We start from the raw sequence: 14,356 nt of genomic DNA, 5'->3' as shown, positions 1-14,356 counted from the left end.
TAAATCCTGCGTTTTAAAGCCATATCAGTTGAAGCTTCTGGTATATATATATATATACGGTTTGTTGAGCGCACCCATCCGAAGCGAACACACAGAAAGCAGCTGTTACACGGCATGTGTGTACTAAACGCAGTTCTCTTTCACACAAGTTTGTTAAAAACACACATGGGTTACAAAAACAGTTGGTTGTGTCTGTGAAGGTAAACAGCTGGGAAATAAATTGCATGTTTAGTTTAGATATGTGTGGCAGCAGCAGTATACAGTAAATAAATCAATAAATCCACTGCTCTGTTGTCTCCTCTGAGGTTGGGAATCTAAATAGTGTTCTGTGCTCGTCTGTGCAGCCAAAGGCAGAACAGTTAGCATGTTTTGCTCAAACTTTTGTCATGGCATTAGAACTAGTACACCGTTGTTGCTTGCGAAAACACAATGAGGCGCCGTGGGTGTAAACTTACAGATTGAATGGTGGTAATATTATAATGAGATCCCTTTGCCACGTCACCAAGGGACCGAAATCAGACGCGCTCGTTTTCTCAGATGCTTGCAGAAAAAGGCTTACCAAAACAAAGTTACTGGGTTAATCTTTTTCACGTTTCCTTGGTTGGTAGATGCACCGGGGACCTGATTATAGCACTTAACTATACACTTAACACTTAACCTGGAAAAGTCAGATTTTCATGATATGTCACCTTTAAGTGACTTGCCTGGTTAAATAATGGTTAATATAATATAAGGTTTTTAATTAAATATAAAATACATTTAAATTTAAATAAATTTATTTTGTAGCTATTTGTGCTGATCAAGAGCTGCTGGGAAGAAGATCCAGAGAAGCGTCCGGACTTCAAGCGGATCGAGGGCGCTCTGGGGAAGATCTTCAGGTGCGTGAGTGATGCCAGAAGCTTGCGTTTGATCAAGTTTGGTGGTCGTGAATGTGTGCTGATGTGCTGCTTTGTGTTTCTGCAGTAACCTTCACAACCAGGCCAATGCCAGCTACATGGACAACCTGATCCGCCGGCTGCAGATGTACTCGAGGAACCTGGAGCACCTGGTGGAGGAGAGGACAGCTCTGTATAAGGCCGAGAGAGACCGAGCCGACCAGCTCAACTTCATGCTGTTGCCGGGGTCAGAAACACACACACACACAGAAGACACTAGCAGCTGCCTAACAACACTATGGCAATCATCTAGGATATTTTAGTAATTGCTTAGCAACACCTGCGCAACCTCCCAGGATATCTTAGTAACTTCCTAGCAACCCCATAACCATGCCCTAGAAATTGCTCAGCAACTGCATAGCAATGCCGTAAAATTGCTTAACAACCACCCATTGCACCCTAGCAACAACCTAGCAATGACCCAACAACTGCCTAGCAACCACACAGTAATTCCCTAGAAACTGCTTAGCAATACCCTAGTAACCACCCAGGACACGTTACCAAATTGCCTAGCAAACGTATAGCAATGCCCTTTAAACTTGGCAACCAGATAGCAATGTCATAGTACCTGCCTAGCAACACCCTGACAACTACCCAGGACAACCTAGAAACTGCCTAGCAACCACATAGTGATGCCCTAGCAACTGCCTAGCAACCACATAGCAATGCCCTAGAATCTGCTGAGCAAACACATAGTGGTGCCCTAGCAACTGCCTTGAATGGCACACTAACAACATCCTAGCAACTGCCTAGCAACCACATAGCAATGCCCTTGAAACTGCTATGCCACAACACCTGCCCAGCATCCACATAGTGATGCCCTAGCAACTGCCTAGCAACCTCAAATGGCACACTAGCAACATCCTAGTAACCACCCAGGACACCTTAGTAACAACCTAGCAACCACATAGTGTCCTAGCATCTATCTTACAACCACCCAGGACAACTTACCAAATTGCCTAGCAAACGTATAGCAATGCCCTTGAAACCTGGCAACCACATACTAATGCCATAGTACCTGTCTAGCAACACCCTGACAACTACCCAGGACACCCTAGAAACTGCCTAGCAACCACATAGTGATGCCCTAGCAATGGCGTTACCACCCAGGACACCCTAGCAAATGCTTAGTAACCACACAGTAATGCCCTAGCAACTGCCTAGCAACTACTAGGCATCCATCATGTGTTTCTAGGCGAGCGGCAGACGTGACCCTGATTTGACGCAATAAACCAGAAAGATTCTGTTCTGTCTCTCTTATAGTCCAGTGGTTCGCTCTCTGAAGGAAACGGGTCGTGTGGAGCCAGAGCTGTACGACGAGGTCACCATCTACTTCAGCGACATTGTGTGCTTCACAACCCTCTGCCATCACAGCACACCCATGGAGGTGGTGGACATGCTGAATGACATCTACAAGAACTTCGACAGCATTCTCGACCATCATGACGTCTATAAGGTGCACAAACACACAAGATGTGTTCAGATGCTCAGAGATAACAGTTAGCAGACAATTGTTTTTATTTTAATATTTTTAAATTAATATTTTTAAATAAATAGCCTGAACTTGCCACTGTGTTCAGGTGGAGACCATCGGTGACGCGTACATGGTTGCGTCTGGTCTGCCAAGACGCAATGGAAACAGACATGCCGTGGACATTTGTCTCATGGCTTTGGACATCTTGAAGTTCATGGGGACGTACCAGCTTAGACACCTGCCAGGAATCCCACTGTGGATCCGTATCGGGATCCATTCAGGTACATACACATGGGAGGATGGATAAAGAGAAAATGTTTATACATATAATTTACTAGGAATCAATTCCATAACATCTTGAGGATGGTGGCAGTGACACCTACAAGTCAAAATGCTTAAAAACAACCAAAAATTATTTAAATATCAAACTACATCATGTCAAATACTGACTTTTCAAGCTTCTGCCATTCTGAACCAATTAGCCACCCAGAAGACCCTTGCAACTGCCCAGCAATCACAAAGCAATGCCCCAGCAACCACATAGCAATGCCCCAGCAACTGCCCAGCAAACACATAGCGATGCCTCAGCAACTGCCCAGCAAACACATAGTGATGCCCCAGCAACCACATATCAATGCCCAAGCAACCACATAGCGATGCCCCCAGCAACTGCCCAGCAAACACATAGCAATGCCCCAGCAACTGCCCAGCAAACACATAGCGATGCCCCAGCACCTGCCCAGCAACCACATAGCGATGCCTCAGCAACTGCCAGGCAGCTGCATAGCAATACCTCAGCAACTACATAGTGATGCCCTAACAACTGCCCAGCAAGCACATAGCGAGGCCCAGCAACCACATAGTGATACCTCAGCAACTGCCAGGCAGCTGCATAGCAATACCCCAGCAACTACATAGTGAGGCCCTAACAACTGCCCGGCAACCACATAGCGAGGCCCAGCAACTGCCCAGCAACATCAGCTTGAAAATCTTTTTTTTTGTATATATAAAATTATAAATGATGGTAAATAGACTCAAGATAATAATGTGCAGTCGGTGTAGTCACTAACTTACTCTCACTAGTCACATGTGTGTGTGTAGGTCCATGTGCGGCTGGTGTGGTGGGTAATAAGATGCCACGTTACTGTCTGTTTGGAGATACGGTCAACACGGCATCACGTATGGAGTCTACAGGCCTGCGTAAGACGCAAACACACACATTCACATACACACACCCACACACACACTTTGAGTGAAACAGCTGATGTGTTTCCAGCTCTGAGGATTCACGTGAGCGAGTCGACCATCAAGATCCTGCAGCGAACCGACTGTCAATTTGAGTGCGAGCACCGAGGAGAAACATACCTGAAGGTGAGAGGAGAGTCGGCGGCCAATCACAGGCTCTTATATTACCTTCCAGCCAATCACAATCTCTTATTTTAGTCCACTTGGACAATCACAAACTGTTAATGAAGAGTTAAAAATAAAAGCAGAAACTCATAGCGCGTGTGTTTGCGTTTCAGGGTAAAGGAAAGGAGATGACTTACTGGTTGACAGGAGTCACCGGGCAGAAATACAACCTGCCGACACCACCAACAGCGTAAGACTTCCAGCACTCGTCTTGTGATCATAAAATACTCCCAGAATACATCAGTAAATCTTTTACACATGCTGGAGTTATTATCAGCGCAACATAAGGCCACCATTCACAACAACTGATGTTATTTTAATACAACATAGCATTTCAGACACAATATCTTCTTTTGCTTCACCAATAAAAATAAGCCAAAAGAAAGAACAGAGAGTGTATATTTTTTCTACTCTCTATTTATTTTTAAAATGCCTTTCACAAAATATATTGTAGTTTTGTAAAATAAAAACACTGTGTTAAACCAAAGACTATAGAATACCCAAGACCTGCCACTCGTGTAGTTTTGAATGGGGGAAAAATGCAACCCTCAATATGGCTGCTCTACTGAAGGAAGCACCGCCTACTGAGTAAAAGAGCCAATCGCACAAGTGCAGATGCCGTTAGAACTATGCGTTAGAAGTACCGGTTGCTATAGAAATACGTCAGCGTTCTGGAGACGCGCACTTAGGACTGCGCATGCGTACTGGCTGGTCTAGCCTGAAAAATAAGTTGTTGTTTATTTAATACTATTGGAGCATAATGAACAACATTTATGAGACAGTTGTTATCAGATTTCATTGGTGATTTCAAATATGAAATTTAATCGTAAGCTTGGCGAACAGTTTTGGAGAATTTGATGTTTCCCCAATCAAAGAGATAGGAGCTGCACTTGCATGCCTGAGAGGCGTTTCAAAGATGGACGCCGAGTGACATGACTTGCCTTAAAGGGACTTTGGTTAAACGTATTAATATGGAAGCTTGTTTAGGAAGAATTTTGCAACTTTATATCTCGTATTTGCAAGGATTCTGAAAAAAAAACTGGGATTGGGAGCTGTTAACTCGCAATCGTGATATAAACTCACATTTGCTGGACAAAAAGTTGGATTGTGAGATAAAAAGTCAAACTTAGCATTTTTTACATTTTTTATTCTATGGCGGAAACAAAAAAAACTGAATTGTGAGATGTAAACTGAGAATTCTGAGGAAAAAAAGTCGGAAGTGCAAGTTTAGCCAAGAAAAAAAAAATGGAATCGTGAGACATTACAATTGTTACAACAAAGTTACAATTGTAAGATATAAACTCAGAATTCTGAGAAACAAAAATGTTAGAATTACGAGATATGAATTCACAATCGCTGAAGAGCTTTGCTCTTGACATGTAAACATCATAATGCTATTAAGTCCTTACTCCGATTATTAGAAATAATCACATTATTCATGCGCATGTAAACACCGTCACTCTATACGTTTACATGGAGTAATTACACATCAGTAATCTAATTATTTACCTTATTCTGAATAAGACAGTATTACGATTAAGGTGTTTACATGAGTTGCTTTTAGAATATTCCTTTCATGTTCCCGTTTTACATGTTATAGTACATAGTTTGATTAATGGCACACGTCATTACGTCCCCATGCGACACCATCCGACGTTCCCTCCTGAATTTCTCGTATGCAGTTCGTCTTTGGTCTGGTGCCATATACAGTTTTGGGTGATTCATTTTTAATTGTAAGAAAGCTTCAAGTGCAGTTAATTATTTGTCATGCTATACCCCTGTTGAAAAAACCAGCTGAGAAACAAAAATGTTAGAATTACGAGATATGAATTCACAATCGCAAGAAAAAAAGTCAGAATTGTGAGATAAAAAGTCACAATTACCTTTTTTTTTGCAAGACATAAACTGAGAATTCTGATGAAGAAGTCATCATTGTGAGATAAAAATGAACAATTACCTTTTTATATTTTTATTCTGTGGTTGAAACAAGCTTTCATATGTGTAAGATCAGTAATACACACAGGCACACTGATTCTCTCTGTGTGTCTTTTGCTCGTCAGAGAGAATTTCCAGCGTCTGCAGCAGGATTTGGCTGAGAGGATCGTCTCCACGCTGGACAAACGTGGGAACGAGCGGCGCAAAACTCTCTCCACTCGCCAGCGGCGAACACAGAGACACAGCAGCGATGGGCAGCCCGAATACCTGCACCTGAACGACCCCACAACATACCTGTAGAAAACACACACTCACACACACCTGTATGTATTTAACTGTATGACTGTATTCCTAACTCCTTAGATTTGATTGTTTATTCTATCATTTATTCATTCTGAATGTGTTTATTGTAATATGAATGATGTATGTAATGTACAATATGACTTCATAAACAACTGTTTCTTTCTCACATAGTCAATAAAAGAACAATATGTATTTTATTTAGATGGTTTATTAACCAAACTGGCTTATTAATGAACAATCAGTGGGGGAAAAAAATTATACATCTGTTTTTATGCAATTAGCAGACACATTTATCCAAAGCGAGCGGAACAAAAGCAATTCATCACAAAGCCAAATAAACATTAATGAACAAATATGACTCATCTGTGTGCTGGAGATCTCCCAAAATATACACAAGAAAATATTCATCTTTAAAAGGTTTTGTTGAGGACTGACAGATGCCACTGCTGGTGAATCGTTTTCTGCATCTCCTTCCATGTTAAGATCTCTGACAACATCATGAACTGAGATCCACAGAACTGCAGTTTTGATTTCATGAGGTCTATAGTTTGAAGTGAATATGAATACGAGCTGGATTCATATCAAGAGTACAACTGGTATGTTGGATTATTTACCCTATGTATTAATTCTGCTGTTCACATTACTCTTCAGACTTATACAGGTTGTCCGGTTTTGGTGGTGACGAGGGCGGAGTTTCCCAATTCTGTGGCAGGAAGTGGCAGCCCATGCTCTGCCCATCCATTACACAGGCTCCGCCCACAGGGTCCCTCTTTGATTGGCATTTCCTGTGTCTGGCCATTGAAGTGCGGCCAAGGTGACGGGGCTTCCTCTTCCTGTTCTATGGTTGTCGGGGTGTGAGGCGTAGAGTCCTTTTCACCTGCAGGACAGATAGACAACACTCAGTGCGTTTACATGCACCCTCTTAATACGATTATAATGAGATTTTGGGAAGATTGCGAATAAACTTTACCTCATGTAAACGCAATACTTCGATCTAAATACGCCATCCGACGTCCCCTCCAGAATTTCACAAACAAACATATAGTTCGTCTTCATTATGATGCCATATACAGTTTTGGGTGTTTAATTTTTTATTTACTGAAAGCTTCAAGTGCAGTTAATTATTTGTCATACTATAAATGCAAAGACGACGATGTTATTGAAGCCATTCTTTTATTTGCCGTCAAACGGTTGAGCACTGCCGTGTGTGTATCCTGTCGCAAAATGCAGCGAAAAGTCCTACACGACAGTAATAGTGTGATTCATGTGTGTACATGTCGATACTGCACTTCGATAATGCGACTAAAATAGGAATACTCCACGTCTTAATTCGATTTCTGTTTACTTCGAATATGACTTTAGCCGGATTAAGGTAATCAAAAATCTCTGTTTACATGGTAGATTCTTAATCGGTGTATTGTCTTAATCGTGTTAAAATCGGATTATTGTTGTCCATGTAAATGTACTAACTGAAAGATTGCATTTATCAATGTCATACTCTTTATGTAAATAGTAAGTTGAGTGCCATCTTTAAGTTCTGAGTGGGATAAATGTAACTTATGTAAAACTACTCAGAAAGTTTCTTCCTCAGAGGAGAAAAACTCTATCTTCTTATGAATCATGGTCCCATTATGATTCAGATTTCACACCTGATCTCAATGATGTCAATGCGCAGTGAGATCGTACAGAATAAGGGACTGTTAAAAAAGCAAATGGAAAAACACAAGGTTTCAAGGTGTTTTTTTTTTTACTGGGCATTCACACAGAACACTTTTTTTGCATTTCACTCTGCTGATTTTCTATTGTTTTCCATGTAAACATGCACTAGAGGAACATGCACACCTTTTATAGCGTCTCACGTAAGAGCTGCGCGTTTTAGAACGCCGTGTCCGGAGTTGTTCAGCTAAAACGCGACCTTGTGTTTTCCATGTGAACGTCCTTAAAGTTCTTTTAGAACTGCAGTTTTGATTTCATGAGGTCTATAGTTTGAAGTGAATATGAATACGAGCTGGATTCATATCAAGAGTACAACTGGTATGTTGGATTATTTACCCTATGTATTAATTCTGCTGTTCACATTACTCTTCAGACTTATACAGGTTGTCCGGTTTTGGTGGTGACGAGGGCGGAGTTTCCCAATTCTGTGGCAGGAAGTGGCAGCCCATGCTCTGCCCATCCATTACACAGGCTCCGCCCACAGGGTCCCTCTTTGATTGGCATTTCCTGTGTCTGGCCATTGAAGTGCGGCCAAGGTGACGGGGCTTCCTCTTCCTGTTCTATGGTTGTCGGGGTGTGAGGCGTAGAGTCCTTTTCACCTGCAGGACAGATAGACAACACTCAGTGCGTTTACATGCACCCTCTTAATACGATTATAATGAGATTTTGGGAAGATTGCGAATAAACTTTACCTCATGTAAACGCAATACTTCGATCTAAATAATGCGATTAAGCTCATAATCGCAACAAGCATAATCGTTTTAACATACAGTGTACGCAGATCTTAATCGCAATATACAGGCATGTAAACACCTTAATCGCATTATTGCCGCTCTGACCAAAGTGCGCATGTGCTCATGACGTACATGAATGATGTGACACGCACCTGTATTAATACGTAGATTAGAAACGATGGCGGGGAAGAAAGCATCGCATTTCTGGGGAGCCGAGAAAAACAGAGTTCATGTTGTCGACGTTTATATAATGCAGTACATTAACAGATGAAAACATCGAAAAGAGGACATTTTTAGGAGCATCACAACAAAAATGTCTGAGGCCGGATACACAAGAACCAGAGAACAAATTCGGAATGCAACCATACAAAAGTGTTTTGCATTAGACGTAAATAAACTGCTGTGCAGGGGGGTATGTGAATAATGGTGGTAAAAAAAATAACCACAAGCTCATTACAACGGAACAAGAACGGAAACCCAGCGTGGTAGAAAGTAAAATAATGTTCTGTGTGATGGACGATTTCGTGTTTTCAGGTCGGTTCATGTTTACGGATATGGTGTCACAAAACAGTTCTGGAATGGTCGAGCAACAGGGAAAACAACTGATTCAAAGGCAAAATTCGGGTAGCCTTCGTTTGTTAGTCACAAATATTTGACCACAGAATAACATCACTGAATCACAACCACGTAGACGTGTGAACAGTAATAAACGCTCAACTTACTGACCTCCTGTTTAAATCTGAAACCGCAGGGGTTAAATTTAGCAAATAGGAGTGTCGTTGGGTTTTCCGCTAGCTTATAAGACCTGTACTGCGTCCTGAGGTAACGGATGCATGTGTGTGTGTGGAAAGGAGACATGAGACATGGGACCGTCCCTGAAGACCCCCACCACCCTCTTGACCCCAACAAGGAACCGAAACTTACTAAAGTGTGTGCGTGAGGTTCGTTGGTTAGAAACTCATTTAGGCTACTGAACAAACACGTTTTGCATTCCACTGCGCTGCTTTTCCTTAGATTTTTTTCTACATAAATGTGCGCTAAATGTCCGACTGCTGTAATCACGTCTATTACAACGGCGTGTCACTTTAAAATATGCTATTTCTAGACCGTTTGTTTTTGTTCCGCTGTCCTACAAAAACGGGTTCACTGACGTGCTTTAAATTCTGTTAACTATATTAGCATACACATAATTATCTGTCGACTTCACCTGCTATCGGAAATATCATAAATACGAGTTTTCTGTCCTTATGAAAATTAAACATGGTAGTAAAAGTCTAGAAACCATGTTTTTTTTTTGTTGGCATATTGATTATCATTTATAAACACAGTTTTACTTCAAATGCATGCATCTTCTTTTTTTTTTTTTTTTGGTTTTATTTGTAGTAAAACAAGGTTAATTTTCGTAAGGGTAATCGGAAATTAGCCATTAACAGCCTCTCAAGTCTGTTAAGTTATTAGTTTTCCCACAACAATTTCACTGATTTCTCTTGCAGTTAGAGTAGTATATTTAGGTAGGCTATATAGCCTAAATAATCATGTAAATATAGGCTACTTATTTTACACAGCCGAAACAGCATTAATTTGACTGAAATTCCAGAATTGTCTGCAAGATATGCTAGCTATTGACTAAGTTATCTTCAATATATTTAGGCTTTATTAAGATTTCCCCAAGAAACAGGCAAGAATGAACCTACATTATTTATGACTTCAGACTGATAAGCAGGACATTTCTGATAAGGAGCTCTTTAAAGTCAAATGGATTCTGATTGGCTGTCAGTGTTTTTCTTGTTCATTGGCCGGACAAAAAGCAAGGGATTCATAATGAAAGTGAGTTATATAGTCTTGGACCTTACCTGTGCTCTGTGAGGTCCTGCTGTGGCATCTGTAGATGATGAACCAAAGCAGCAGCACCAGAACCGACACACTCACGACCAGCCCGACACAGATCCACACGCTGGGGCTGATGGAGGACCAGGACTCATCCAGACCTCTGGTGCTCAGCACCGGCTTCAGGACCGGCGGAGGAACCGCTAGAGCAACGAAAGCATCCAACTCAACATAAAACACACCATCTTGCACGGATCTGCTCAAGAGTGTCACTCACCTGATGGTGTCAGTCCCAGGGATCTGTGGGAGATGCAATGCTTGAGCAGAGAATCCCACTGAGAACCAGGAGGACATGCTCTCCTCTCCATCACTACTGATAAAACTGATGAGAATAAAGGCAGAGGAGAGATCACGGGAGGTGAGAGAAACACAGCACTGTTTCACTTCTTCATTTGTGATGTCGGAGAGAATGAATCACTGAACGAATCTCTAGAGAGACAAAGAGTGAAACAGACGAGCAGAAGGAAACTGAACTTTATTTTTAACCACATGTTGTTATCTGCACTACTTCTTAAGATAGATAACGCAAACCAATGTTTAAATGGCTGAATGGGATTCATCAGATCAAGGGTCTTTATCTGCAGGGTCTTTTCTCAATATTGTCACTTTTCTTCATTATGTGTTTGTATCAGCTGGTGTTTTGGAGATTTTTAGTGAATAGAAAATCACATTACATTTACATTTAGTCATTTTGCAGACGCTTTTATCCAAAGCGACTTACAATTTGGGGATAAAGTATGCAAATCCTGTTTTTGCACTACATACTGTGTACTGTATTGAGTAAGGGGATAGTTCACTTGTCATCAAAGTTGTCATCATTTTCCTTATGACTTACTTTCTTCTGCGTAACAAAATATGTTGGGGTATAAGCAACTTTGGACCCCAGCGACTTTCATTTTATGGACAAAACAAAACAAAAACACATTGTTTGGAATGACATGAAGATGAATAAATTATTATATTTTGAACTGACAATATATAAATCCTTCATTGTGTAAAACTGCCTTAAAATCAGCCTGTAAAATACAAATGAACGTCATAGTCAGACTTTTTCGGTTTCCTCACCACAAAAATGCACATTGTTTCCTTTTCCTCTAAATGTTTAAAACCAAAACTGAAAATGTATGATTTAATGCAGCAGAGTAAATGTTAAATGCAAAAATGAAACATGTAAATGAAACTACTGTGAACTAGATGTACACTAGACAAAATACATACTAATACTCACTAATGGTATAACTCACAAAATACTCAGTAATGGTTTAAGTCATCCAGGAGCAGATTATCTCCTCTCCATCACAGCTGAGAAGAATAATGATGACTCTATCATTTCAGTTCATTTGTGAGAAAAGAGAAGGTCGAGAGGTCTCGAGAGAAATTAGAGCAGAGCAAAAGAAATGAAGATAAACAGAGAGAAAGAGGAAACAACATCAACAGATGGAGAAATAACACAGATGGATTTGATCTAATAAAACAGCGGTTCTCAACCAGCAGGCCGCAACTTAAAATGATTAAAAAAATAAGACAAAACAAGATTTTCAATTAAGCTAAAACTTCTAAAAATCAAGATGTTTATGAGGGAATATTAGAAGTGTGATTTTTAGACCTGGAAAAGTCATGAAAAAAAATGCAATCTCTAAACACAAAAACAAAAATCTTAAAAAACTCATGGAAGTAAGTAAAATCTTACAACCCCAACTCCAGAGAAGTTGGGACATTTTGTAAAATGCAATAAAATCAAGAATCTGTGATTTGTTAATTCTCTTTAACTTTGATTTAATTGACAAAAGTACAAAGAAAAGATTTCCAAAGTTTTCACTGACCAACGTAAATGTATTTTGTAAATATTAACAAATTTTGATTTTGATGCCTGCAACACACTCCAAAAAAGTTGGGACAGAGGCATGTTTAACACTGTGTCACATCAACGGTTCTTTTAATTACAATGTTTAATTGTTTAGTTATTGAGAAAACGAATCGTTAAAGTTCTGCAAGTAAAACTTTTGTCCGGTCTGGCTTGATACAATACTTCAGATGCTCAGCAGTCTGTGATTGTTGTTGTCTTTTCATGACTGGTCATACATTTTCAACAGGAGTCAGATCTGGACTGCAGGCAGGCCAATCTAGCACATTCACTCTGTGTCTATGAAACCATGCTGTTGTAGCACATGCAGAATGAGAGCTGGCATTGTCTTGATCTAATAGCCATGGACTTCCCATGAAAGACGTCATCTTGATGGCAGTATATATCTCTGTACAATCCCAATATATGCCTCCATGTCTATCTGAGATGAGCTGTGTCCCAGAGAACCCGGCAGCATCGCTGCATATAATTGATGTATAGCTTTCTCCTAGAGTAACAGAGTTTCAAGTTGCATTTCTTGATGCAGCAGCAGACTGTGTTAAGTGACAGCAGTTTTCTGAAGTACTCCTGAGCCCATGTGGCTATATTTAACACCGCAGCATCACGGTTTCTTATGCAATGCCATCTGAGGGCTCAAAGGTCACATTCAACTGAGGTTTCCTGCCTTGCCCTACATGTACTGTGATTTCTCTGGATTCCCTGAATCTTTTCACAATATTATGTATGGTACTTGGTGAAAGACCTAAATTCTTTGCAATTTTGCATTGCAAAATGTGATTTTTGATTTGTTTGACACTTCTCTCGTGAAATTTGGCACAAAGTGATGAGCCATGATCCAGCTTTGCTTGCAAAGATTGAAATGCTCCTTTTATAGCCAAACATGATACCTTGACCTATTACTAATTTACCTGCTTACTGTGAACTGTTCCAAAACTGTTTAAAGTGGATATTCTATAACCTTTTCACTTTTATTTTACCTCTGTCCCAACTTTTTTGGAATGTGTTGCAGCCGTCAAAAACAAAATTTGTTCATATTTACAAAATACATTTACGTTGGTCAGTGAAAACTGACTCAATTAAATAAAAGTGAAAGAGAATGAACAAATCACAGATTCTTGATTTTATTGCATTTTACAAAATGTTCAAACTTCTCTGGAGTTGGGGTTGTAAATGAACATACATTTTTCAAGTTAAGTTGAGCTCTAAAATATTTTATCCGATAGAAAACTATCCTCCTATCCTCAAATTACTGTAATAAAAAACCGATCAAAAGCTTCAGTCGAGCACAAGTTTAGAGTAACTGACTGAATTAGTGAACATGTGTCCAACAAAAACACTCAAGACTCATAAATGAGGCTTGTGTTCATTCATTCATTGGTCGAATCTAAGAGAAAATCACATGCGGCACAGATTACAAACATGCTGACTGACAGCGATGCTCACAGACATTCAAAGCTGAAGATAAAACACACTCAAATACTAACGAAGGCACTTCTGAGTCACCATCCCTGAGAGAAGAGATCTGAAAATGTAAGAAATGTCACAGCGACAGCAGACACGTCAACAAGACATTCCAGTCGTTTACATCCACAAACTTTGTTTCTCTGCTCATGTTGTTCATTAGGGTCTTTGACTAGATTTAAAAAATGACAATGATATTGACGTCCTCCCTTTAAACATGTTCATCTGTGTTGCAGTAATATATGGAAACCCATTTCAGACAAAAAAGAATCATGCTTCGGTAAATCATAATTATGACAAGTCAAAATTGTGACACTCTTAAATCATATTTCTGAGATGAAAAGTCAAAATTATGACATACCAAGTAACATTTATGATGTGAAGTGTCAAAAAAAATAAATGACGCCAGTCATATTTATGAGGTTAAAAAGTCGGTTATATTTATGAGAAGAAAAGTCATATTTATGTCAATTTTGACCTAGTATGTCATACTAGTGGTTAAACGGATCGTAGTTGATCCGTGATCCGTACGGACCAAGCCCCACGGTTCGGCACGCATGTGATCCGTGGATTAATTGCAAAATTGAACCATAATAGAGTATAAGTTTATAATTTGTTCGTATTTACACAAGCAAGC

At 40.0% G+C, this 14,356-nt stretch overlaps 2 protein-coding genes across 2 annotated transcripts in view; one reads left to right on the top strand and one right to left on the bottom strand.

The window, feature by feature from the left end:
- Positions 1 to 6,949, top strand: part of LOC107672912 (heat-stable enterotoxin receptor-like) — a 38,747-nt gene extending 31,798 nt beyond the window's left edge. Inside the window, exons 20-27 of the mRNA XM_016466283.1 lie at positions 787 to 878; positions 964 to 1,122; positions 2,199 to 2,391; positions 2,516 to 2,690; positions 3,511 to 3,609; positions 3,686 to 3,780; positions 3,933 to 4,009; positions 5,880 to 6,949. Coding sequence (XP_016321769.1) covers positions 787 to 878; positions 964 to 1,122; positions 2,199 to 2,391; positions 2,516 to 2,690; positions 3,511 to 3,609; positions 3,686 to 3,780; positions 3,933 to 4,009; positions 5,880 to 6,054 — 1,065 coding nt within the window. The 3' untranslated portion in view covers positions 6,055 to 6,949. The remainder of the gene's footprint in view (positions 1 to 786; positions 879 to 963; positions 1,123 to 2,198; positions 2,392 to 2,515; positions 2,691 to 3,510; positions 3,610 to 3,685; positions 3,781 to 3,932; positions 4,010 to 5,879) is intronic.
- Positions 6,950 to 8,129: 1,180 nt separating this feature from the next.
- LOC107672916 (tumor necrosis factor receptor superfamily member 13C-like) lies at positions 8,130 to 10,706 on the bottom strand. The gene is made up of 3 exons (XM_016466291.1): positions 10,612 to 10,706; positions 10,361 to 10,537; positions 8,130 to 8,372 (listed from the first exon to the last, which is right to left on the bottom strand). Exons 1-3 carry the CDS (start codon positions 10,700 to 10,702, stop codon positions 8,149 to 8,151), a joined length of 492 nt encoding a protein of 163 aa, XP_016321777.1. The 5' UTR covers positions 10,703 to 10,706; the 3' UTR covers positions 8,130 to 8,148.
- Positions 10,707 to 14,356: the final 3,650 nt, after the last annotated feature.

This window comes from Sinocyclocheilus anshuiensis, unplaced genomic scaffold (assembly GCF_001515605.1).
Source record: "Sinocyclocheilus anshuiensis isolate Anshui unplaced genomic scaffold, SAMN03320099.WGS_v1.1 scaffold464, whole genome shotgun sequence".
Taxonomy (NCBI): domain Eukaryota; kingdom Metazoa; phylum Chordata; class Actinopteri; order Cypriniformes; family Cyprinidae; genus Sinocyclocheilus; species Sinocyclocheilus anshuiensis.
The sequence above is the reverse complement of the archived record's forward strand: the minus strand, read 5'-3'. Positions and strand labels throughout refer to the sequence as shown.